At 29.0% G+C, this 27,812-nt stretch overlaps 2 protein-coding genes and 1 long non-coding RNA gene across 6 annotated transcripts in view; all 3 read left to right on the forward strand.

Annotated features, from left to right (window-relative positions):
- The window catches only part of LOC113366263 (polyhomeotic-proximal chromatin protein-like), a 30,607-nt gene extending 24,307 nt beyond the window's left edge, over window positions 1–6,300 (forward strand). For 2 of the 3 annotated variants that reach the window (XM_026607842.1, XM_026607844.1), the window contains exons 11-16: window positions 89–412; window positions 640–793; window positions 1,011–1,433; window positions 2,709–2,862; window positions 2,972–3,125; window positions 5,901–6,300. In XM_026607842.1, the coding sequence (XP_026463627.1) occupies window positions 89–412; window positions 640–793; window positions 1,011–1,433; window positions 2,709–2,862; window positions 2,972–3,125; window positions 5,901–6,098 (1,407 nt within the window). In that variant the 3' untranslated portion in view covers window positions 6,099–6,300. Of the gene's footprint in view, window positions 1–88; window positions 413–639; window positions 794–1,010; window positions 1,438–2,708; window positions 2,863–2,971; window positions 3,126–5,900 lie in introns of all 3 variants that reach the window. The other variant, XM_026607843.1, reaches the window with a different exon arrangement.
- LOC113366265 lies at window positions 3,948–5,135 on the forward strand. 2 transcript variants are annotated; one of them, XR_003366264.1, is made up of 7 exons: window positions 3,948–4,084; window positions 4,149–4,268; window positions 4,353–4,390; window positions 4,469–4,581; window positions 4,656–4,811; window positions 4,888–5,032; window positions 5,114–5,135. It is a non-coding gene; the product is annotated as an uncharacterized LOC113366265 (long non-coding RNA). The 2 variants fall into 2 exon arrangements; XR_003366263.1 differs by having other exon boundaries at window positions 4,149–4,390.
- A 5,094-nt stretch (window positions 6,301–11,394) lies between the features above and the next one.
- Window positions 11,395–26,041, forward strand: LOC113366704 (6-phosphogluconate dehydrogenase, decarboxylating). Its single transcript, XM_026608360.1, has 12 exons — window positions 11,395–11,622; window positions 11,695–11,803; window positions 13,847–13,961; window positions 15,247–15,398; window positions 16,649–16,741; window positions 16,814–16,964; window positions 17,196–17,306; window positions 17,372–17,512; window positions 19,454–19,682; window positions 24,557–24,649; window positions 24,712–24,841; window positions 25,895–26,041. The coding sequence occupies exons 1-12, from the start codon at window positions 11,612–11,614 to the stop codon at window positions 26,012–26,014; spliced, it is 1,455 nt and encodes a 484-aa protein (XP_026464145.1). The 5' UTR covers window positions 11,395–11,611; the 3' UTR covers window positions 26,015–26,041.
- The last annotated feature ends 1,771 nt before the right edge of the window (window positions 26,042–27,812 follow it).

Here is a 27,812-nt window from a genome sequence, read left to right on the forward strand (position 1 = left end):
TCTCTGTGGTACTATATATTATGATAGTATACCAAGTTAAAAGAAAAATACAAGTCAGTTTTAAAGAAGCTTTTTTTAAATTTTATAGCAACAATTAAGTGCGATGCAAACAGGAGCAGGTACCATAATGAACCAGCTACAGGCTCAACCGGTATCAATACAAATGCAGAATCCTGGTGCAACTCAAGTGAATGCTCCTGCTGTTTCTATGGCAACCGCTGTTGCCGGAATCACGGCGGTAGCGTCACCATCACCACTTCAGCCAGTGGCTGGATCTCCATTACCTGGAATGACGACAGCCACCACGGCGACGCAGAGTTCGGTCACGCCTGTTGCTCAGGTTAATGGAGCTCTGCATATCGGATCACAAATAACGTGTATGCCAGTCGATGTAGTTAAAGATGAATCAAAGGTTAGTAAAATTTGATTTTCTATTTACAATATCATAATTAGTAATTCTCAAAAAGTAGTAATATTCATTGAAAATTTATGATTCTCTAAACGTGTTGATTGTTGATTACATGTACAATATGATTTTACTTAATTTACATAATTTGGTTTTCAGTTTTTTGTTACTTTCATAACATATTGGTTTTCAATAGTTATTTTTTATCATTTATTTAAAATGAATATTTTCAGGTAAAGGAAGAATTGGTGCATAGTGTAACTTTAACTCAAACTGTGTCTGCGCCTGCAGCAACACCACAAACAGAAAATGAAACACCTTTGACAAATGGTCTTCTTACGGACACCAAAACATCCTTAGTGAATGGCGATGCTTCAGCAACCAATGGTATGCACTTAACAATTAGTAATTTTATTGGGAGAAATATGGAGCAAATTCTGATTAAGCTGAAGATTAATATTAGTTTGCGCGTAAAGCATCGAAAAACTTTTGCTTTTTCTGGTATAAATCAACCAAATGTAACTCTTGTAAAATGTTTTGAAACGTATAAGCTAGTTTAAAAATTCTAATATATAACTTTCATTACTTATTTTTTTCATTGCAGAAACCGCGCAGAGCAAAACTAACGGAGTTGCGACTCCGACCAATTCAGTGAGCAATGCTGCGTCTACGCCTACCAGTCAACCTGCACAAGAATTACCAGCTCAGATCTCAATAACTTCTTCTACTGCACCTACGACGCAAGCATCTAATGTGCCCTCCAGTGTTCCTCAATCAATATCCGTGACACCATTGCCCGTTGTGCCGACAACGGCACAAAATCAGACAGTGGAGTCTACGCAATCCAATATTCCTATAACTACACCGGCTGTAAAAGCTGAGAAAGATTTTCCAAAAGTTGGAATGGTTAAACCACAAAACGTACTAACACATGTCATAGAAGGTTTCGTTATACAAGAAGCGGCGGAACCGTTTGCAGTCAACAGGCCGCGTTATCCTGAACGCAAAGAAAATGATGAACCACCCAGTAAGTACTATGAATTAATTGAAAATATATTAGAAAAATATTATTAACTATTTGCGTTACCGAATTAATTTGCTTTTCAAAGTTATTGAATTTGTATTTTGTATTTAGACATTTACTATTGTCTTTTTGGTATGAATTTTGTTATTAACTTCCTAAAGAAGTTAATGTTCTCACGAAAAAATACTAAATCATGATAAATAAGCATCATAGATAAATAAGCATAAACTACTTGTTAATTATATGTTTTTTTGGCGTTTGTCATTCTTAATTATTTGAACATTTGAAAAAAGTATGTGAGAATGTGTGGATATGTATGGATGGTTGTGTGTATGACTTTTCTAAACGGCTGAACTGATTTAAATGAATGTAACTCAATAAGTACTTACGTTGATAGTTGATTGCACAACAATCAGCCATTCCGTTTCTTTATAAGTAAATAGCACAAAGTGCAAAAGTTTTCGTCCACGTTTTCGTAAAAAGCTCGAATTTGGAAATTCAAAGTTTTTTCGAGATACTGATTTTTTTTGGCAAAACCGATGGGATAGTTTCTTCGTAATCGACTGTTAAAAAGTTTATGTTAAAGTTTGGATTCTGGGCCCCGTTTTTTGAAAATACGCGGTGTTTGTATTATACGCGTGTTCATTTTTCAATATTGAGTAATATTTTAAAATTTGTCAAAAATAACTGCTAAGTTTGGAAAATTTATTCAAATTCGAATATTCTGCTTTAGGCAAAATACTCGTAAGTTAATGATATCTTATTGATTAAGTCGATCGTTTACACATGTCGGTAAATAAATGCAACGTGCCTTAAGTCAAAATGCCACTTACACTAATATGTTTTGATAGCTTGATAATAAGCAATTAAGTATCATTGCAAAATGCAGTAATATTACAAAGTCAAAATCTACATTCAAAATATTTATATATTTAATGTTTCGTGGCAAACTCTTACAATTAATCTTTTCGCTATGGCGTTTTTTGTAGGAATATCACTGCTGTACGGGCCATTGAGCTGCCCAGTAGCGTCTCTGAACGGACCAGATACAACAATACAATTTAAGATTGTTCAATAATTACGCATTTAAAAATTAAAAATTACACTTTTAAAGAACTAAAAATTGCATCAATTCAATAATTTAACTCAGAGTTATGCGGGTGCCTTCTACAGGATTAATAATATAAATCATAAAATACCCAAAAAATGTCAATAATCATATATGTATATTCGTACATTAATGTGCAATTTTTCATTGTAATTTATCTATTTTTCTAGAAAAGCGACCAAGCGTTGATAGCACTAATGGGAAAAATGGAATTCAAAATGAGAAAAACTCTGATATGGCAACATGTGAATTCTGTGGTAAAACAGATTTAAAATCCAAATTCAAGAAAAATAAACGTTTCTGCTCATTGTCATGTAGTAAAAGGTGATTATACAATATTTTAACTTAATATTCAAGACTTTATTTCCTTAATTTAAATAACTTGTTTTAAGTATGGAATGTATATTTTATATCAATTTATTTTCTTTTACAGTCAAAAGCACAGCCTTTCACCAAAGCATATCAGTTGTGAAACTTCTGAGCCAATCAAGCCTTTGCAAGAAAACGAACCCATGGATACTACTGAAAGTAGTGAGAAGAATACCGAAATATCAGAAGAGCCAGTTGTCAATATCAGTACATGGACGGTAAGAGAATTAATTTTTCTTTTTTGTAAGATTTCTTATCGTAATACTCTGCATTACTGAAAGTTTCAGACGAGAACACTATACGCTCTATATACTAATTTTATTGGATTTTATTGAAATAAACAATTCAATAATTACCACATGACATACAATTTTTTTCAATGTTTCTCTATTTGACTTAAATTTACAAAAAAACATCTGTCACAAAACATCGCATCACAAAACATTTGTAATTTTCAACTTTTTTATTGAAGTCAGATTGAAAGCAAGAGTGTTTATAATTCTAAAATTATAATAATTTTAAATTGAAGTGCTGTATTTATTTTAAAGAGCCAAGCATTTTTTAATAAGTGACAATTTTGTGAATTTTACTAAATTATTATAAAAAATAAATTATTAATTTATATTCAATTTGCTATGACAAATACTACCCAGTAAACACGCGATGTGATCTTCTATAATATCGACATCGTTATTATAATGCGGTTATCGAATCTACGCCACAAGAGGATTTTAAACTTGCGTGCGCTTGTGTGTGTTACAATACACGCAAAGCTCGCATTGAGTTGTCTCACGAGACATAAACACGCGCTGTCGGGGGTAATGACATCGTTGAATTTCATGTGAGATACATGTCGTGCGCTGGTGTGTGTTAGAACACATGCAAAGCATAATCAATGACGTCACACGGCGTGAAGCAAACGCGTCGTGCGCTGCGTTGTGTGCGTTGTGTGCTGGCGTGTGTGACCATACAAAGAAAGCTTTACATCAGCGCGCCGTGGCCACTGGTGGAACCGACTGTTTCTTTGACGAAAGCTAAATTAACCGCTTACAAAATGGCGCAATATGTCACGAATTTATCATGCATCAAGTTATATTTTCTTTAGTATAATAATTACATTCGTTTAGTTAAGCAACTTGTTTATGATAATTGTAGAAAAGTGTAGAAAAATGACACTGTAAGTATATCATATATTATTTATATAGATATGTAATTACTTCACGATTTTGAATTCCATTTAGTGCATTATATCCTGGGATGAAGAAACGTTATTTTATGTCGATTTCTTTAGATGACAAAGGAGGTAACCAAATAGCATATCTTACAAAATCTGAGGACAATAATAAGGATCGTTTATCAAGGTTAAAATAATTATTTTACTAAATTAAGACATTAACATATCCATGTGTTCGACATAACCTCACTTCTTAAATCTCTTAAATTAGTCGGTTGAGAAGCGGATCGAGAATGATTGTTTGAATATGTAAGTCACTACAAATATAATAGCTATACAAATATATATAAACAGCAAACACGTATGCCATGTTCATATTTATTTCAGAAGTCGTACAAAATTGGAATGAAACGATGAACAATATACAGATCTTTAGACAGGCTCAAATAATGTATGTTTAGGAGCAACTTGAAGATAATGGAGATTTATCTTCTTAATATGTAAGTTGATTCATATATAGTTGCTGTATATATATTATTTGGTAACAAATACATTATATTTATAATTGTTTTAGAAAACCTCTAAAATTGGGAACAGTATGTCATATATGCATGAACTTGATTGATGTATTGATGTATAATGAACTGAAGATATAATGAATTCAATCAGGTTAAAAAAAATGTATGTGCAAAAGCGACTCGAAGACGATTTAGATTTGTCTCCTGAATATGTAAGTTGCTACACATATGGAGTGGTATATATATTATTAGATTCAATAAAACACATTATGTTTCAAATTGTTTTAGAAAACTTCCAAGAAGTACATCATATATGAATATCCTGTATCCTCGCATTTGATGTAATGAACTGGCGATAGAATGAAATCAGTCAGTGTTAAAAATGTATGTGTAAAAGCGACTTTAAGATGATGGAGATTTGTACACTGAACATGTAGGTAGCTACACATATGGTAGCTGTATATATATATTATATTATATACAGTAAATCACATTATGTTTGAATTTGTTTTAGAAAACTTCCAAAATTTGGGGCAGTATGTCATATGTGCATAATCTGTATCCTGGCATTTGATGCAATGAACTGGCGATAGAATGAAATAATGAAAAATAGGCAGGCTGTTTGATGTATAAGGAAGTGGCGATAGAATACTTATGCAACACTTCACACTTCACGCCCCAAAAATAGAATTACGTTCATTAGATATACAACAATTTTCATTAAATATACTGTTATTAATATGTTAAGATTGAATAATTTGTAAAAAGTTTTCTAGTATAGTTCATGTTAAAATTTTATAATTTCAAAACTACAATTCTAATTTGTAATATTTAAATATTGTAAAATTTCTTATTATTCACGTAAATAAATGCTTATTCGTACAGAAAAGAATATTAATTGCATTACGTCATCACTTTCAGGTGCTATTACGTCATGAGTCGCCATTTTGTATGACGTCATGACCGAATCGTTTTCATTCGCCAATGACGTCATGACTGGGGTGAACGCCTTACGTCAGACGGTCTTATCATAATAAACAAACATATGTGGGTCAACGTCGATTTTCATGTATCACGAACGCCACGTGCGCCAGAGACCGAACCTCGATAGTTGTTCGATAGTTACATAAATTTGCGGCCGTATCCATTAAATATCGAGGACAATGAATATGGGAACCGCATGTCACACGACCTAAATAAAATATTGCCACGATGTTGTGGCCATATCGCATGTTTACTGGGTATTTTGTCTGCATAATATTGGATTTTCAATAACCTTGTTCTTTATTCTTTAATTACAGGTGTCAGATGTTGTAGATTTTATTAAAAATCTTCCTGGATGCTCAGATTATTGTGAAGATTTTGCGATACAAGAAATCGATGGGCAGGCTTTGTTGCTCCTGAGGGCTGAACATCTGATGTCAGCAATGGCCATGAAATTAGGTCCCGCTCTTAAGATTGTGGCCAAGATAGAAGCCTTAAGGCCAGATAAAGATTAGCAACCATGCTATTTGTAAATAGTGTACAATGTGGTGTGAATGCTAAGTGCATAGAAAATAAATAATTTGAATCTCTGAACGATGGTGACATATGTGAAACTCGACTTGAGTGTTTAAGTGTAATGTTTCAGATATATAATCAGGACAAAAACTTATTATGATTAATATATAATACATTATATCTGATCTAAGATAATATAACAATTATTGAAATTATAATTACAAAACCATACTGCAAAGTATGCAACTATATATAACATATATATCAAATTGATATTGTACATAATAGATATTTATAATTATTGTTTTATTATTTTATAACTAGGACAATTCCATCAAAGGAATTTAAATTTATTTACTGTTATGAATGTATTGAGTGATTGGACAAATGATTTGATATTTATATTTGTGTTAATATTTTATAAATTTATTATAAACTTATTCAAAGTTAATGCAAAATCTGTGTATAATTGTGAATTGTAAATAGTGCAAATGATGATATATAATTTTAGTCCTAATATATAGAAAATGATATAGGTTTTTTAAATCGAACTTTTAAGAATTTATGACAGGAAACTGCCAAGTTTATAAAGAAATTCATATGTATGTTTATAATATTTAATACAAAAATGTCTCATAAGAATCAAACATATTTACTTGAACCGCTTACAGGAATATTAGAAAAGTGAATAATATGTACAAATATGTATACATTTTGCTTCCGAAGGTCAAAACTTGCATAATTTGATTTTCTAGTTCTTATTAATTGGCTCATAACTAAGAACTTCTGAATAATTTCCTTCTTGGGTTTAATTTAGTAGTCAGTAGATTTATTCATTTTAGCAGTCTGAAAAAACATGAATAAGATTCAAAAGAAAGTCACACATCAAAATTTGCAATTTATAGTTTATTTCATAAAGTATGCTTTTATTAAATCTAAATCTAAATAAAAATAAACAACATAGAAATACCAAAGAATGGTAGTGTTAAATTCCTTGGAATTACTCTTGACACAAGATTGAATTGTGATGAAACGAAAACAGATTAACAAAAGATTCAAAGAGTTGTATTGGTTAATTAACAGAAATTCAAAAATATCTGATGGATATTTTACACATTATTTTACTGATGAAAATAATTCACTGTATTATAAAAGTAAAACAATAATGATTTCTATTTCGATGTATAAAATTGAATTATGGATGTGCATCTGCAGATCAAATATACAAATATTACAAGAGCATAAAATAAAGAGCATAAAAAAAATTATAAAGTCATAAAATCATAAGGGTAAAAGAAAGAAGGCAAAAATATCATTAAAAACTACCAGGTTGTCCAAACCAGTGCATACAGAAATTGGGCCAAAAAGAGCCAACCAGAAGGCAAAAATATTATTAAAAACTACCAGGTTGTCCGAATCAGTGCATACGGAAATTGGGCCAAAAAGGACCATCAGAGTAAAAAAAAACAACTAGTGGTGCATGGCCTCGTGATTTAAGGTAAATTGATAAAAACATCCTGTACCAAAAATTATATTTTTTAAAAAAGCTTTAAAATTTTTTGATAACTTTGAAAAAATTAATCCTGTGAAATTTTTGAATCAACTTTACTTATTTTACAAATTTTAAATATTTTAGTTGCTTATAGACGAAATATCGAAGCGCGTAAGTGCCGCGTCGCAGTCTAACGAATAAACACTGATACGGAATCCATAGAAATGTAATCAAAATTTGTACTTATCATTAAAATGTCTATAAAATACCTGATAATTTGATGTGAATATGTCTAATCATGTTTGTTCGCCGAGTGGCATTGCCTTTTTCACTTTTCTCATTGGATCTCCTATGCCTCTAATCGCTAGAACTGCCTTCCAAAAAAATTAATCAGTTCTTCGTTCTTTAAAACAAATAAAATATTTTTTGAATCATTCAAATCGGAGGCTTTGTTATCTCATACCAATATTTCTTTTTGTGTCAGTCTTGCCACGTTTTTTAATTCGAATGAGAGTATCTTTTAATTCGAACCGTACGAGCTAAAAAGATTTGACATAGCTATGAAAATTATAACAATTCAGAATGGCTTGAAACGTCGGAAAAACATAAAAATAGCTAACCGAATTTTCTAACGGAAAATAAACATTGGGGAAGAAGAGAAAAATATTTATTCAATATAATTTATTTGAAAATAAGTAACATATTGTGAATTTTTAAAAACAATCATATAATAATAATAATTAAGCCAAATCGTAAACTTTTATTTAAAATTTGATTGCTATATGATTCAAATCAAGCAAGTCCTGATACGGTGTTAGACCCGTTTGCGAATTGTTATCTTTTATTTAACTGCTCCAATTACAACCTTGACAACTCTAATTTCAAGAATTTTTAATCTGTACTTTTAGGCTACATATAGGGGAAATATGAACAAAATGATATACACGAACAAAATTACTTTATTACTTTATTTGTAAATTTGCTAGTTTTATATATAATGTATAAAAACTATTTTATAAACGTTATATATAGTAACGTTTCCATTATAGTATAATTTAAAAAAAATCAAAATCACAATCCTATCAGACGTTGAGCGTCATTGTCACAGTAAAACTGTTCAAACGCCTTCAAATAAGTTTATTTTGAGGGTGGTTTAATCATGTTTTTTAAAAAACTTATCTTAACTTAAAAAATTGAATAATTATTAAGGGGCACAACTAGTGTAACCGCCTGAAAAAAAGGTGATTTTTGGGAATTTATATTAAAAAACTACTTTATCAATCATTTCAAAATTTTAGGAATATATTTATACATGTTTTAAGAATACATAGTAAAATTTTTGTAGAAAAAAATTAAATATTTTTTAAGTTATCGTCGATCTCCAACGGCGCGACAAAAAAAGGCCCTTCACTGCTGCAGTGATTCCGGTCTTCTACGTGGATAAAATTTAAAAAAAAAATCTCGTTAAACTAGATAATATTGTCTGTAAAATGAACTACGATAAAGAAAAAAATCAAAAATTGACAAAATGACGGCGTTTTTTTAAAAAAAGTCGAATTTTACCCAAAATTTTGATCGTTTTTGGACTGTCAAAATTCGATTTTTGATCCGATCGAAAAATCGATAGTTCATTTTACGGAGAACTATATATAGAACCTGTAAAAAAAAATTGATAGGATCGGATCATTTGTTTTTGAGTAATCGCTGCAGCAAATTCGAAAAATGCTGTTTCGAGAAAAACGCGTTTAAAGATTAAATGATCGTTATACTATATACTATATATATATATCTTTAAATGGCTGTAACTCAAAAATTATTTAAGATATCGATTTAAAATTTTGGTATGTTATTAGGTATAACCTATCGAAATATGAAAAAATTGAAAATTCGATTTTTTGAAAATTTCACACTAGTTGTGCCACTTAACTTCCCTTAGGATAAATTATAGAAATCGCAAAAAATCGAAAATGAATAATTTCACATATCTTTACGTTTTATAGGTTTGTGAATATTTTGGCATAAATCCGAAAAAATCGATGTATGTTCGTGTGTATGTGCTCGGATACAAGTTATTGTGGACGATTTCGGGAACATGGATCAACCGATTTGAATAATTAAAAAAACATTTCATTTATATTAACAAAGAGTGCTGATTAGTTTTTAGCAAAGGCAGGTTCAACCGTTTCGAAGATATGGGGCAAAAGTTCCAAAAAATGTTATTCAATTTTTGAGATAACGGAGCGTCAGATTTGAATTATTCAAAAAACCTTTTATTTGCATTGACGAAATGAAGAACAGATTACATTTTTGGGAAGACAGGTCCAGCGGTTTCGGAAATCCAATATAAAAGTAAAAAAAGTTATATCACATGCCATATACAAATATCAAATTATAAGTTATTTTATAGAGCTTTTAATAATAAGAACTAATGCTTATCCGTTTGGCTGCGACGCAGCGCTTACGCGCTTTGATATATCGTCTCTACAGCTACGCAGCGTAATTGCCGTAAATTAGATTAAAAAAATGTTCTAAATTTAAAAAAATTGAAATATAACAAAAATCAAATTTTTCAAAAAAGTCAAATTTCTTAAAAAATCAAAATTTTTAAAAATCTAATTTTTTAAGTTTTCAAAAAATTTTAAAGTTTTTTTAAAAACTTAAATTTTCGATGCGGCGATTCATAATGGAAATAAGGTAAGTAAAAACCGTGATCGACTATATTATCAACTAGTGGGGCGCATGGCATCGTGCCTTAAGGCAAATTGCTAGAACTTCCCGTACCAAAAATTATTATTATATATGATTTTTAAAAACGATTAACATTTATGAAAAAATTTTACTTTGAAAAAATTAGATTTTTGAGAAACTATAAATTCGACAAAAAATTACTTTTTTTTGAAATAAATTTTTTTGAAAAAAAATGTTTTCTTTATTTTGACATATTTTGGAAATTTTGAACTTTTTTTCAAAGCAAGCGTACTGCTTTGACTGCTTTGTACGGAACTCATAGGAATTTGAACAAAATTTATACTTATTGTTAAAATCTCTATAAAATATCTGATAATTTGATGTGCATATGTCTAATGATCATGGTATTTTATTTTACTTTTTTCATTAGATCTCCGAAACCGCTAAACCTGTCTTCATGAAAATTTGATCAATTCTTCATCTTGTTAATACAAGTAAAATGTTTTTTGAATTATTAAAGTCGGACGCTCCGTTCTCTTAAAAACTGAGTTATCATTTTTGTCATTTTTGCCCCGTATCTTCGGAACGGCTAGACCTGTCTATGCCAAAAACTAATCAGCACGTCTCCTTATCAATACGAATCGAATGTTTTTTGAATTATTCAAATTGGTTGATCGGTGTTTTCGAAATCGTCGACGAAAATTTGTATCCGCACACACATACACACGCATAAATTTTTTCTAAGGTATGCCAAAATATTCAGAAACCTCTGAAACGTAAAGATATAAAAATTTTCATTTTCGATTTTTTTGCGATTACTATAACTTACCCTACGGGAAGTTAATAAATACATAATTATGACTAAAAAATAAAACACTATACCATTTTGTCCCCTACTTCCCCTACTTCCCCTACATCAATAAAATACATAAGATAAAATAGTGTAATATACTATTCTGTTTGTTATATCTATAAAGTCAAATATCATGTAGATAAGTTTAATTCATGCTCTGCAATTAAAAATTAATCATCGATTGCCGAAACACTTTCTAATAATTTTTAATCTGCCTTTAATCGCAGAAACCGGTCACGTGTGCGCAGAGGTTATTCGTGCGTGCGCCAAGCAACAAGAAGCGACCGAGCGGCCGCTTAGTGTCGCTTTCATAACGTTCCTTTGTCGTTTATGTCATTGATTGTCATTGAAAAAAAAAATTATAATATTGTGTTAAAATATTGAAATCAACTTTAATTACGTGCCGAAGAAATATATCACGGATATTAAGAGATATATTCAATCATTCTACCTTTTTGAAAGCTAACCATAAAATCAAGATGGGTGACAAGTAAGTTGCAAATTGTCAAAGTTGGATGATGATTTTATTAGTTAAATTTGCAATGATTTCTTTAAATTTTAGGAAAGCTGATATTGCCTTGATTGGCTTAGCTGTTATGGGACAAAATTTAATTTTAAATATGGATTCTAAAGGTTTTATTGTGTGTGCTTACAACAGGACAGTCGATAAGGTACTTTAGTTGATATTGGGCTTAGTTAAGGGAAATTTGAAATATAACGTAAAACAATCTATATACTTTATGTAATATTTAGTATGTCTAAAATATAAAGAAACTAGAAAATCAATAATACTGTAATTGAACCTTGCATAAAATTTTTCTCTGAATCTATTTGCATCATAAAGTATTAAAATCCATAGTTCTAATATAAGTGAGAACCTAAATTATATTTATTTATTTATTTTAATATATAGCCCACAGATTTCTCCAAGAGGACTCAAAAATACAATTATTTTACATAATGAATAATAATTAAAATATATACAAAATTACAATATATAGTTAGTAACATAAAATGCTTAAGATAAAATTACATATAATGCAGAATCAGAAACTCTAACAATATTATTTATAAACAGAATAAGAAAATAATGAGATATTTGAAAAGAAAATAAAAAGGTTAACTTGTGCAGATGGAGATTATTTGATTAGGTGAAGTGTTGTGAATATCTATTTCATTATTAATTACGTTAAAGTTAGAGGACATAAGTAAAATTGGCGAATTTAAGAGAGAATTAGATTTAGGGGTAGGATAATTGAAAAATAATTGTGAACGCGAAGATAGCCTTGGAACATTAAAGGATAGTTGATTGAGAATAAGAGGACAGTCTATAGAATTATTGCAAAGCTTAAATAAGAACATAATTGTACAGATAAATCGACGTGAGGCAAGGGAAGCAATACCAAATTCTTTTAGTAAAGTGTTGTGGTCAAAGCCACGTTCAGGGTAAATTTTATATGTTTTATAATAAAGGTATTTCAGAAATTTTCACTGAACCTTCTCTATCTCATCAGAGTTGTTGATTTGATGAGGATAGCAAATAATCGAACCGTATTCTAATTTTGAATGTACAATAGAATAGTACATGCAAAGAAGTGCATAGGTAGACTTAAATTGTTTACAATTTCTCAGTATCAAATCTAAAGATTTATGTGCTCTATTACAAATATCAGTTACATGATCTGTGAAAACAAACCAGAATCAAATAGAACACCTAAATCGGAAATTTTATTACATACATACATATTATATACATCCCAGTAGTTTAATTCGTCTTGGCATAAATATATTTCATTAAATTAATCTATTAAATTAAACATCATCCCCTGTTTCATAAATTGAATTTGAATTTGAAATCACTTTATGGCATTGAAATCAGTAGAAGATCTGTGAATTCTATCAGTTTTGAAAGTAAAGATATTAGAACCTTTTAAAAGCTTAAAGGTTATTATGTTAGAACTTTTTTGTCTAAAAATGAACTGTAATTTTTTTTGCCGGATATAACTATTACATTTTACGCTACTTAATTAACGAAAGCCCTTTGTTGTGCACAGCTAGACGTGTAACATTTTGAATATTCTACTTAATAATTGAAGATTATATTCTTATATATATTTATATATACAATTCATAATTTATCTCATAAATTACATGAGAAAAACATAATTAGCAGAATATATCAAGTCTGTTTCGATTAATTTTATTTTATCGGCTAATATTAAAATATCTAATAAATATAGAAGTAAAACTATTTTAAAGACCTGAATTTCATAGCAATAATATTTTATTGCTCTCTCTTTTCTTGTATTAATTGCATTGTAAATTTATCTATCTATTATCTACATTACAATTAGTACAAGAACAGAAAGAAACATAACAATATTTTTGCTTTAAAATTTAGGAATTCAAAATAATTTTACTTCCATATATATTTATATTAGATTATACATACATATTGTATAGAAATATGTATGTATAATCTAATATAAATGAAATAAATAAATCTTTAAAAACAAACTTCTATATATATTATTCAATAACATAAAATTAATTGAAGTTGACTACACAATTCTGTCACTGATTTTTTCTCATGTTTGTTTGATGAATTATGAATTTTATATATAAATATATATATTAGAATAATTATGTTAGATAAAGTTGCTTCACTTTATTTTTATTTCTGTTGACTTTATTTTGTATATTCTAAATTTCAGGTGACTAAATTTTTAAACAATGAAGCAAAAGGCACTAATGTAATTGGTGCGACAAGCCTTCAGGATATGGTATCAAAATTAAAACTCCCAAGAAAAGTCATGCTTCTTGTTAAAGGTAATGCAACTTCCAAATATGATTGAGTTAGTATATATTCTGTAGTTTTACATAGTTTTTTAAAGTGACCTCATTTTACTAATTATTGTATCTATAAAGTAACCTTACAATCACTTTTTAGCCTTGACCCATTTTAGTGTTTATATCAATTTTTGCTTTAGCTTTCTATTTCTTTGTAATAGTAGCTATTTCAAATATAATATATAAAAGTAATGCTTGGTTGAATTGTTGATATGGACACATTTATGCTTACATAAAATTATTTTTTGTTGTGTACTAAAACAATTTTTAGTATCGACAACTATTTTTATACATGGATCAACAAGCATTTTCTTTATAGTATTTTTTTTTAAAAAAATACAATTGTATTTGAGATAATTTATTTTTAGTGATCTAGTAAATTTTATTGCATGTTATCTATTATTTAAAATAAAGCAAATAATGGAATATTATAGAAATACAAGATAGAAAAAAATGAATCCGTAATTAAAATTATTCAATCAATTAGAGAAAATTCTTCTATTGAGAAAATTATATCAGTTGTGAATGAGCATTTATAATATCTATATATTTTACTGTATTCTTAAATGTTGACATGAATATTTCTTTTGAATACGAATGAGAATTTGCTGATCATATTTATGATTTACTACTTCAATGATATTTTATTTGCCATGTAGCAACAATATCTATTGTATTTATATTTTGAATTTCAAGATGTACATATATTTTTTTCTGATATATTTTAAATATTATGCCTTAAACATTATTAACCAAAAATATTGCTATTTTTAAATAATGATTTTACCAAATTTTATGATCATCTATTGTAATAAAAATTTGGCTGTCTGCAAGTACTAGACATTATTAAAATTATATTAGATTAAAGTGTTTTATCTGGTTATTACTATTATTAATTTATTAAGTAATACATCTTTAAGTTAGAAGAAGACTACAAATTTTACTTAAAGTAAAAAATGTCTTGTTCAGAAGCCACTTGAAGTTTATGATTAAATAAAGATAACCATTGTTGAAGCCCGAAACTGAAGTTCAAACTATTAAAAGTTAATAAAAAACGACGAACAATAGTGTTGAAAATAGATGATCTGGCTGGATCACTATGCATATGCTATCAATTATTAATAAATCAATTCTATGAACTCTGATTGAAAGTAGTTTGTGATTAGTTTGAATTAATTGGCAAAAGCCACTTTATTTCTTGATAAAATTGTATTATTACTTTGGATATTATAATTTTGTCTCATATTTTTTAATATTTTTACAGCTGGTCCTGCTGTAGATGATTTTATTGAGCAGCTCTTGCCATTATTGTCACCTGGAGATATTATTATTGATGGAGGAAATTCTGAATATTTAGACACAAGTCGTAGATGTCAATATGTGAAAGAGAAGGGGTTGCTATTTGTTGGATCTGGTGTAAGAACTTTTATATGATATATTATTTTTGTTTAAAGAACTATAATTTTATTAAAAAGATCAGAATCACACAATAATAACATGCACAAAGTGTATGTAGTTTTGGATTTTTGGGCCATTTTGAAAGTTTAACTGATTTACATGAGATCTAGCAATCATTAATTGCTAATTAAAAAGCAGTGACTTTGTCAAATTTTCATTAAACTCTAAATAAATGTGAACTGAAATAAATTCTAGAATTTTTAAATTGGTTCAAAAATATCTTGACAAAATTAAATGATAAATATTTAACTGATAAACGTAAAAATATGGAAACCATTTCACAAAAACCAATAAATTTGGTATCAAAATAATACTTTTCATTTTGAATGCTTGAAGCCTAAAATATTATTGTTAAATACCAGAAAATAAAATGTTTTTTGCAAATATTTTTCAAACATGAAATGAACTTTTTATATTTATTTATTTATATAAACACCAATTGGTTATGTACATTAGATTTGTAATGTAGTATTGATAATTTTATAACTTAAGCTAATAGGAATATAAGCTTTTGAATATTAATATATTGAAATAGTATATTTTAAGAAGCCATTGACAAATAATCAAATTTTACACTATTAATTACAGAGAGATCGATTTTAGCGAAATTTTTAAAGAATATCAACAATAACTAAGACATCACATAAATTTCTAGTTTTTAAATTAATAGAAAAAGTTTTAACAGTCAAATGCTGATAAACGTTCTGATGGATTTTTACCAAAATCATAATCAGCAAGGTTTACATTTATGTTATTCAAACTGCACTTAAATTTTCGAAATAAGTTCAGTATCTTTTGCATAGTATTAATTAATTAATTAATTAATTATAGTTTTATTATAAACATAGGATTTACTTTGAAGTGGCATAATAATGTATTTGTATGATATATAGTAACAATATTGCCTTAAGAGATTGTGCATGTTTAAGATCTACATTTGAAATTTGTTTTATATTAGCATGATATAATATTTTATTTGCCCAAAATCTGAAGTAATATATAAATATTCACAAACAATAATAATTTGGCCTATTTTTTATCATTTATCTTATAATTAGTGATTTTGCTCTTTATTACCAACAAATACAGCTCATTGAAGAACATGAAAAACTGTTTGTGCCTTGTTGTGTTTTGGAACAAATATCTTTTTTAAACATAACATATAGATTATAATTAATGCTATTATTACTAATTATTTTTTTGTTTAGGTGAGTGGTGGTGAAGAAGGTGCGCGATATGGACCATCTTTAATGCCTGGAGGACATAAGGATGCTTGGCCTCATATTAAACCAATTTTTCAAGTAATTTTATGATAAATTTTAAATAGGTCTTTTTTAACATCACAAATAAATAAATTTGAATCTGTAACACAGTCAATTTGTGCTAAATCAAATGGGGCACCTTGTTGTGATTGGGTTGGAGATGATGGAGCTGGTCACTTTGTCAAAATGGTTCACAATGGTATTGAATATGGAGACATGCAACTCATTTGTGAAGCATATCATGTCATGGTTAAAGTTTTAGGTATGGCAGCAATATGTGAGATGATTTTTTTTTACATTTAAAATTTAAAATTAAAAATCTAGAAAAAGTTTAAAATCATAAACAGATTTTTTTTTTATATTCTGAAGTAATTTTTTTTATTATTTGATACCAATGAAAATAATATCAACAACTTATTCACTATTAGTTACATTTGAGATTTAGTATTAACACAGATCTCTGGGATTTTAAATTGTTGTATTTTTATTTTAGGAATGACACCGCCCGAAATAGCTAATGTATTCGATGAGTGGAATAAAGGAGAACTGAATTCATTTTTGATTGAAATCACTAGAGATATACTCAATTATAAAGACAAAGATGGTTAGCAAACTAATAGATATATAAAAAAATTACTTCAAAAATAATTTTTTTTTTTTATTATTAAGGTTATTTGTTGGAACGCATTCGTGACACTGCTGGACAGAAAGGTACAGGAAAATGGACTGCAATATCGGCATTGCATTATGGAGTACCTGTCACTCTAATTGGGGAAGCTGTGTTTTCAAGATGTCTCTCAGCATTAAAAGGTGATTTTTTTTTGTTAAAATATGTTTCAATTAACTTCCCAAACTAAGTGGTTGGTTTTCGCGAGAATATCCGATTTGATAATTTTGTTTTCTCGATCTTTCAAGTAATTCTGAATCAAATAGGGCTAAATTTTGAAAAATGGTGTGTGTATGTGAGCTTATTTATGACATTTTATTGACATTTTTTTGTACATGTCTTAGCCTAAAACCTTGAATCGATTTTGTAAATTTAAAAACTATTTGAAAGATATCATTTGGAAATCTTGATATGTTTTTGATTATAATTATTTAAAAAAAAATTCGACGATTTAATGAATCTTTGTTTGGTGATAAAGTTCATAATCTTAATGAACATATTTAAATACTGTAGTTTTATGAAAATTGGTTCAATTATAAGAATTCATTAAAATTTGAATTTAGCGGCCGCGCTTTTAGAAAATAACCCTAGTATGTATTAAGGCATGTTTGTTTTTCAATAATTTTCAGCAATAGTTTTTTACATTATGGCTTTTCTTATAAATCACTCATAATATGATAAATATTGATTTCTTATTAATTAAATCGATTATTTACACATGTTGGGAAGTTCATGCAAAGTGTCGCTTACAACTCATATTATTATATATAATGCATGTGTATATATTAAGTGTGTACATATGTATATTTTTTTTCTATGTTTGTATTGATGTATATATTTCCGTGCTTCGGTAGTATCTCAGAATTTGTTTCATGATCCGTGTTTTATTGGATTATTATAATGAGTTTTTTCCTCATATAATTTTTTCTTAAATTATGAATAAGTATGAATAATTTGCATTACATTCTGCGTACCATAAATAGTATTACAAATATTTTGCTTTTTAAACCATTTTGTTATTTTTTTAAATTTTGAAACAGTGAACGATTTGTTGTGCACTGTTTGTGCAGTCGGTCGTTTTCTATAGAAGTTTGTAAATGATTTTTGACAAAAATAAATTGATTAAATGACTAGTGGTGTATGGCATTGTGCAAATTGCTGGAACTTCCCGTACTGTAACGAAATGCTCGAGGAATATTAAATGTTTTCAAATAGATTAATATAAATATTGTAACATTGTCGAATATTTACAAGAATTATATAAACTGAATTGCAAAGTTGAAATTATTTGTTTAAAGTATATTAGAACTTTAGTCAAAATTAAAATTAAAATCTGAATTATTTTCGATTACAAAAAAAAAATTTTTTGAAAAAAAAAATTGAAACTAATTTTTTTTAAACTAAAAGCAATTATTTTGTTAAACCAAGCAGAAAATTCTTTGAATCATTTAAATCGGACTAAGCGTCTCTCAAAAACTGCCATTTTTTGGACAAGCTCGGTATCCTCAAAACGGCTAGACCTGCCTTTGCCAAAAACTAAACATAACATCTCCCAATCATTACAAATTGAATGTTTTTTGGATCATTCAAATCGGATACTTCGTTCAATCAAAACCTTCATTTCTATTTTCTGCACTCTTTGCTCCGTATCTCCGTAACGGCTGGACCTGCCTTTGTCAAAAACTAACGTCTCCCTATCAATAAAAATCGAATATTTTTTTTAACTATTCCAATCGGTTGATCCGTGTGCTCGAAAAGATGAACGAAAAAATGCGGACATACAAACACACACACACACACATCCATTTTTTCTGAGGTAAGTATGCCAAAATGTTCAGAAAGCTTCAAAACGTGAAGATATACAAAAAAATTTATTTTCGATTTTCGGTCCATTACTATAACTACCCTATGGGAAGTTAATAATACATGCATTAATTGGTATTAAATAAAATACAAGTAATTGATAAATGACTAAATAGCATTATATACCAATATAGATACAGAATAGTATTATACAATTTGATTATTCTTAAAATTATACTTTGTCAATTGATTTTTTTTTTATTTTATGTTATTCAATTTAGAGGAAAGAGTAAAAGCAAGTCAAGTATTGGAGGGACCGAAACAAGAAGTTGTATCTAAAGACAAACGACCTATATTCTTGAACAAGTTAAAAAATGCTTTATATGCTTCAAAAATAATATCCTATGCCCAAGGATTTATGCTGATGCGTGAAGCAGCAAGAGAAAATAAATGGACTTTAAATTATGGAGGCATAGCATTGATGTGGAGAGGCGGTTGCATTATTAGAAGGTTTGTGTTTATTTCAAAGATATATGATGAATTTAATTCTTATATAGATTTAGTGGGTTGCATTTGTCTATAGATCATGTAGCTTAGCCTTATTGTCTAATTTCAAAGTGGGAGTTGATAGGTTTCCGATTTAATGAACTGGTAATTGTTCTTTTATCTTTCTGTAATTTATTTTAAATACTGTTATTTATTGTTACCACATCCTTATTTATCGGCGCATTTATCTGTACTACCTTCAGATCCAAGCTCTAATTTTTGTAAAAAATTTGTTATTTTTGATTTCGTGACATATGATGTTCAGCACTTGTGAAGTTAAATTCAATTTTTGTATTCATTTCATTTGTAGAATCTTTGCGTAAGCCTCTTTTCCATTGAATGTACATGCTTGAATACAAAATGTTAAATGAGGTATGATTTGCACTAGTTTTATCACATTTATTGAGCGGTTGTAGGGTGGTTTCACAAGTTTTAAAATATTTAAAGTTTGCTTTTAAAAGCTTTTATTACATTTTATATTTTATTAGAGTGTTGGTCAATGATCAATCCCTGTTAGAACAAAATAGTGCTAGTGTGAATAATTTAAGTATCTTTAAAAGGATGTATGTTAACTCGTTTAACGTGGTCTTGAAATGGTTGAATTAGTGATTTTAGTTTAGTTTTATTAATAAACCGCTTTCGGTAGTATGTTTGTACAGACTATTATCATCAAGTAAATTAATGCCTTCTCCTCTTATTACATATTGAATTCTCTTAGTGCTGTTCAGCAAGCATTTGTTGGAGTAGATCATTTCAACTGTTTACCTTTTGTGGAAATAGAGTTCACTCCCATATAAAATAACAATTGTATACAACTGTTTAATTTTTTCTTATTTAATATTTCTTTTATACGTTTATGATTTTGTTGAAAATATATTACTGGATTATCCGGTACATTTATAAATGTACTGGACAGTGGCGTAACTAGGCTACCCGGGGCCCGTGGCAAATTTTTTTGATGGGGCCCCCCCCATCAGTAAAATCAAGTGGTTTTAATTTAATTTAAAAAAACTCGAAATTTTTCAACGTGTTGATTTAAATGTTATATATATATATATATATATATATATATATATATATATAGAATTTTATGATATGAGTGGAACGAATATTAATTGTTTAATATGAACAAAACAGCACTCAGATTTGTTTAACACAACTTTATTTTATGATTACAGACGTTTCGAGACCATGGTGTGTCTCATCTTCAGTGTAATTTCAAAAACAGTTACTTATATACTACACATTCTTTAATAATTTATTTAAATTTCATTTAATTTTTAATATACAAAAAACACCAACTATTCCTTGCAATGCTTGACACAGTACTAAAGAAACATATAACACTTACAGAAATATTCTAAACAAATTTGAAGTACTTATCTAGATGGAGACAGAATGGGTATCATTATAATGTAAACAAAAGGAGTGCTATCTCATACAAAAATCGATAAAAATGAAAAAACAAATTAATTTATTGAAAAGAATAAGATAAATGAAAAAAAATTATAAATTATTAATGATGTTTATATAAGTGTCATGTAAAATATTTGTGTCGGTTCTTAGATTTATGCTATTGTTAGTCCGAACTATTAACATTGATTCTGCCATGCTCCGTTTAAATAAGTCTTTCTCATGGAATAAAATTTGGGGATTGTCAAAATCAAACTTATGGTTGTTGATATTAGCATGATCCATATATGCCCTTGAAGAACTTACTCATATATATATATATATATATATATATATATATATATATATATATATATATCCACGATTTGTAATGTATTAAAAATTAGTAAATCCACTTCGACGTATTCATATTTTATGGTTTTAAATTAAGAAATTATTTAAAATGTATGTATACAAAAATTTAAAAAAAAATTAAAATGTATAAGTACAAGAAAACATAAAAATAAAAATAATTATAAGTCAAAATTAATAATTTAAAAGTACAATTACTACTTTGTTTTGAAAATCAAACATAAAATTTTTGTGTTTAAACATTGTAATACATGAACTATAGAAAGGATTTTTTTATGACTGAATTCAACAGAGAAAGAACATAGTACTTTGGGGTTAAAAATAATTATTACATAACCTAACATTAACAATCAATTTTTCACGTGTTTTCTCAACAATCAAATCCTTTTTAATACTTTTTGAAAACTTCATATTCGTCATATACTCGCTGGCCCTTTTTGGTGAAGAAACTCGTTTAAAATATGCATAAATTTGGAATGAAATAAAAACAACAATTTAATTTCAATAAGGTATTTATTAATTAAAATCTTTTCTTCGTGCTTTCTGTTCTGCAAAAGTGTCTATGACATCATCAAAATTTAATGAACGAGCCATAGTATTTTCAATAGTATTTTCAAAACTTAATAAAAAGTTAGTTTTCTATTAGTCATTATTTGCATATTATAAAGCTTCATAAATAATATTAAAGAAAATATTAAAAAAAAATCACAACACTCTAAAATTATATTTTTACATTCTGTTGTTTGTTTTGTTTGATTTCTTTTGTTTTTGTTGTTTGATGTTTTTTTTTCGAAATTAAATTTATTTAGAAGAAAATTTTCATGCTTATTCTAACTTTTGTTATTAGTGAAATAAAACCAAAATTTGTTAGATTTTACTAATTTTTACGCGTATTTGGGGCCTCCGTGGCCTCGGCAAAATAAAACTCTTTAAAATAATAATCTTACATTCCTCGCGTACTTTTTTACGCGTATTTGGGGCCCCCGTGGCCTGGACAAAATAAAACTCTTTAAAATAATAATCTTACATTTCTCGCGTACTTTTTTACGCGTATTTGGGGCCCCCGTGGCCTGGACAAAATAAAACTCTTTAAAATAGTAATCTTACATTCCTCGCGTACTTTTTTACGCGTATTTGGGGCCCCCGTGGCCTGGACAAAATAAAACTCTTTAAAATAATAATCTTACATTTCTCGCGTACTTTTTTACGCGTATTTGGGGCCCCATGGCCTGGACAAAATAAAACTCTTTAAAATAATAATCTTACATTTCTCGCGTACTTTTTTACGCGTATTTGGGGCCCCATGGCCTGGACAAAATAAAACTCTTTAAAATAATATTCTTACATTCCTCGCGTACTTTTTTACGCGTATTTGGGGCCCCCGTGGCCTGGATAAAATAAAACTCTTTAAAATAATCTTACATTCCTCGCGTACTTTTTTACGCGTATTTGGGGCCCCCGTGGCCTGGACAAAATAAAACTCTTTAAAATAATAATCTTACATTCCTCGCGTACTTTTTTACGCGTATTTGGGGCCCCCGTGGCCTGGACAAAATAAAACTCTTTAAAATAATCTTACATTTCTCGCGTACTTTTTTACGCGTATTTGGGGCCCCATGGCCTGGACAAAATAAAACTCTTTAAAATAATAATCTTACATTCCTCGCGTACTTTTTTACGCGTATTTGGGGCCCCCGTGGCCTGGACAAAATAAAACTCTTTAAAATAATAATCTTACATTCCTCGCGTACTTTTTTACACGTATTTGGGGCCCCCGTGGCCTGGACAAAATAAAACTCTTTAAAATAATAATCTTACATTTCTCGCGTACTTTTTACGCGTATTTGGGGCCCCCGTGGCCTGGACAAAATAAAACTCTTTAAAATAATATTCTTACATTCCTCGCGTACTTTTTTACGCGTATTTGGGGCCCCCGTGGCCTGGATAAAATAAAACTCTTTAAAATAATCTTACATTCCTCGCGTACTTTTTTACGCGTATTTGGGGCCCCCGTGGCCTGGACAAAATAAAACTCTTTAAAATAATAATCTTACATTCCTCGCGTACTTTTTTACGCGTATTTGGGGCCCCCGTGGCCTGGACAAAATAAAACTCTTTAAAATAATAATCTTACATTCCTCGCGTACTTTTTTAACGACATTCAATTTGGTTGAACGAAGTTTTCATGATTAATTCGTTTTTCATGATTTTTTTATATTATTAATGTTTCTTACGGACATTGGGGGCCCCCTGGTTTGGGGGTTCCGTATATTTGATACGGCTGATACGACGGTAGTTACGCCCCTGATTCTTACGAAAACATACTTTTCAAGTAAAATAAAGTATTGGAATATAATGTAAAAATATTTCTGAGCATGCGTCCTTTTGGGCCGGGGCCCCCTTGAGCCGGGGGCCCGTGGCATTTTGCCACCCACGCCACCCTATAGTTACGCCACTGGTACTGGATTAATTTGACTAAATGAAATGAGAACAAAATATACGTATAAAATATATTTTCAACAAAATCATAAACATATAAAAGAAATATTATATAAGAAAAATTAAACAGTTTTAATTACAGAAACTATATTTTAAAACAAACACTGAATTTGAAGCTCAATACAACCATCTGTGATTTGCTAAAAACACTAATGCAGAGTAAAGCGCATTTGTTCAGTTTTCCCCCCCATGATTGATAGCAAGTCTGTTTTTTTAAAACTTTTATAACTTTTCTCTGCAAGGAAAAATGTTATTGATTATTTCCATGATATAATAGATTGTTACTATATTTTCATGAATTGTGATTATTATGAATTAGCCTATTTTTTACTATTGAAAATCATATGTTTTTTTAAAACTTTTATAACTTTTCTCTGCAAGGAAAAATGTTATTGATTATTTCCATGATATAATAATAGATTGTTACTATATTTTCATGAATTGTGATTATTATGAATTTGCCTATTTTTTACATTACATTACATTTAAAATCGTTCATATCATTATTCATTAATAAATTTATTCAATAATATTATTAACTATCTTATTATTATACATACTTTTCTTTTTTACAGTGTATTTTTGGGAAATATTAAAGAAGCTTTTGATAGAGATCCAACTCTTAGCAACTTATTGATGGACAATTTCTTTAAAAATGAAATTAATAAGTATGTTATAATTATTTAATTTTCAACTCCTTCATAGAGATTAATTATTTTGTTTAATTAAGATCACAACAGCTATGGCGTGAAGTTGTAAGTTCTGCTTTACTGTGGGGTATACCAGTACCAGCAATGTCTGCAGCGTTAGCATTTTATGATGGTTATAGAGCAAATAAATTGCCAGCAAACCTATTGCAGGTGAATATTTAAATAATCTTTATTTACTTACTTGAACATTTTGCGTGATTTCATAATTTATCTTTATAATAGATTTAATCAATACAGTAGAACCTCGATTATACGGACTAATTGATGTCGATAGGCATCCGGATAATCGAAAATCCGGATAATCCAAATTATGAAGAACAATGTTTTGTTTATCAAAAATAACAAATACATACATAGATATCAACAAAAATCAATCCACTACTTGCCACAAACGATTCATCGCCGCCTAATTTTTCATTTAACTGTAATGCCTTTTCACATAGCAAAGGTCCAGATATCGGTTGTCCTGTTGATCGTTTCTGTAAAAACCAACAATATAGAGCTTCTTCTAAGAGTTCATTTTTTGGTCTCTTCATCATTTTCCGATTTTCACTCTCCTTTTCACTATCTAACTTGCAAGTGTATGACAAAATTGAATCGGCATTCTTTTTAATATCGCTTATAGCGGATGTACCTACACCATACCTATTAGCTAACTTACGGCCGGTTTCGCCTGTTTTAATGATTCTATAATATTTATTTTATCTTTAAGGGATGATAACACCACCCTCTTACGCTTTGGCATAAGTATTAATTTATATATGCACCTCAGAACACAGTCAAAATTGCAAACTACATAAATGAATATACAAGTTTCGACGCGATTATGTCCGGATAATCGCGAATCCGTATGACCGAGGTCCGGATAATCGAGGTTCTACTGTATATTTATATTTAAAAAAATAACATAAAATAAAATTTTGTCATTATGACTGACAATATGTCATGTGATAATTGTAGTCATTTTTGTAGTAATTGACAGGTTATCAGATATAGGATTGAATACAATCAATATTTCATTGAACTTTCTAGAAGATAAAACTATGTACCTCTATGCAATTGATCGGCACATCGATTTTGTTTTGAAGTTTACAAAAGTTATTCAGATAATCTAGTAACAGTCAGCTGTTTTTGTGTTTCTATTTAATCAGCTTTATATATTTAAAGTTTTGTTTCTACACAGAGTTCTTTTTTTTTACCTAGGCTCAGAGAGATTATTTTGGGGCTCACACTTATGAACTACTGGGAGCTGAGGGAAAATTTGTTCATACTAATTGGACTGGACAAGGTGGAAATGTTTCAGCTAGTACTTATCAAGTTTAATTCAATCATAGATCATTTATTCATTTGCACATGTTCGTTCTTATATTTTTATTTTTGGTATAAAGTTTTATGTTTAAAAAAAATTCTATGATTATTTATGAATTTTATATTTTTATAATATAGATATTTAAAGATATTTTATGGTTAATAATAATTTATTATTTTGCGTTCAATTTATACAAGATAAACTTTTAGAAATGTGTTTAAAGATGGTTGTGCAAATATATAAGTTGGGTAACTCCAGGTCGAAAGGTTGCAATAAATATTTGAATAGATGGCAATAATAAATTTTAATATTTAATTTTACAGAAAAATGGAAATGTTTTGTGAAAAATCTTTGTTTTTGAGTTATGTAGATGATATAGTTATATTGTTATAGAAGATATATAATAATAAGGCAACCCAGGCGGGTGACGAATGGGCATTCAAATAAGGCTTTAGACAAGTAAAACAAGTGAGGTAGGCAAACACTTTGGAAATTCAAAAAAGAGCTTTGGGCAAAACAACCAAGACGGGGAGGCAAATCTTCTGGGCTTTGAACAAGGTAACCAAGATGGGAAAGCAACCATTCTGGACATTGGACAAGGCAATGAAGACGGAGAGGCAAAGATCCTGGCCATTCAAATAAGGCTTTAGACAAGGCAATCAAGACTTGGTGGAAAACATCTTGCATATTGGACTAGGCAACCAAGATGAGGAGGCAAAAATTCTGGACATTTAATCGAGGAGACAAAATTAGTATCCAATTTATTCAAATAAGGGGGAGTAGTTTATTGGAGGAAGACATTCCTGCGTATTGGACTAGGCAACCAAGATGAGGAGGCAAAAATTCTGGACATTTAATCGAGGAGTCAAAATTAGTATCAAATAATGGGGAGTAGTTTATTGGAGCAAGAAACCTGAGGCTTATTAAGGCTGTCTGTATTCACTGTCTTCACAATAAAGCCCATTGTTATTGGTTACTTCACTTTGTCATGCACAGTCGCATGAACTTCTACACAAATTATTGAAGTAAAACTTCTTTAGACACGGCTAGGGAGTCGAGTGCCAATGATTCGTCATTCGCTCTCGATGAGATCATTTCTATATGAGTTGATTGTGATTGGTAATCGTGTCACTTCTTTGATTATATGCGTACGTCACATAAACGTAAAAGCATAGAGCATATTGTTCCAAATGTCATTAGAGAGTAGAGATCCTGATTTGATAAAAAATGTCTGGATCGAGAGAATATTTTCTTCCGACACCAGTTAATAATTATAGTGAAAATTATAAAACAAATGAAATACTGTTCTGTGTAAGAAACGTAAGTTAATTGAAGTAATTTGTATTATTTGTGGTTACTATATATTTTTCAGGTAATTAAAATCGAAATTATTTTTATAGGCAAGACATATACTACAGCTCTTTAAAGAATGCGATGGTGTCGCCAGCGAAAAAGTTAAAAAAACAAGCACTCAATGAATGTATGTTAATTTTTATTACATCAAGTTCTTCAAGCACAATTACATGATAAATGAAATTGTGAAAACAATATTTCTTTCGGCGTTGTTTAACATAATAATTCTTTGCATTTTTATAGAGATAAAAACCAAAAATATAATAGACATAATTAAGGTAAATGTACACTATTCCGGGATAGTACGTTATTCCGAGAGTTTTTCATTTTGATCGCAAAATAAGAAAACGGTGTATAATAATTTTATGCAGTAGCGCATCAATTACATTTTGAGTCCTAACAAAGTTGCATGATTTTCGAATTAAAATATCAGTTTTTAAAGCCGTAAAAAACTGAGCT

Source organism: Ctenocephalides felis, unplaced genomic scaffold, assembly GCF_003426905.1.
Source record: "Ctenocephalides felis isolate EL2017-DRISC unplaced genomic scaffold, ASM342690v1 CF-g0.4_SCAFFOLD_01170, whole genome shotgun sequence".
Classification (NCBI taxonomy): Eukaryota; Metazoa; Arthropoda; class Insecta; order Siphonaptera; family Pulicidae; genus Ctenocephalides; species Ctenocephalides felis.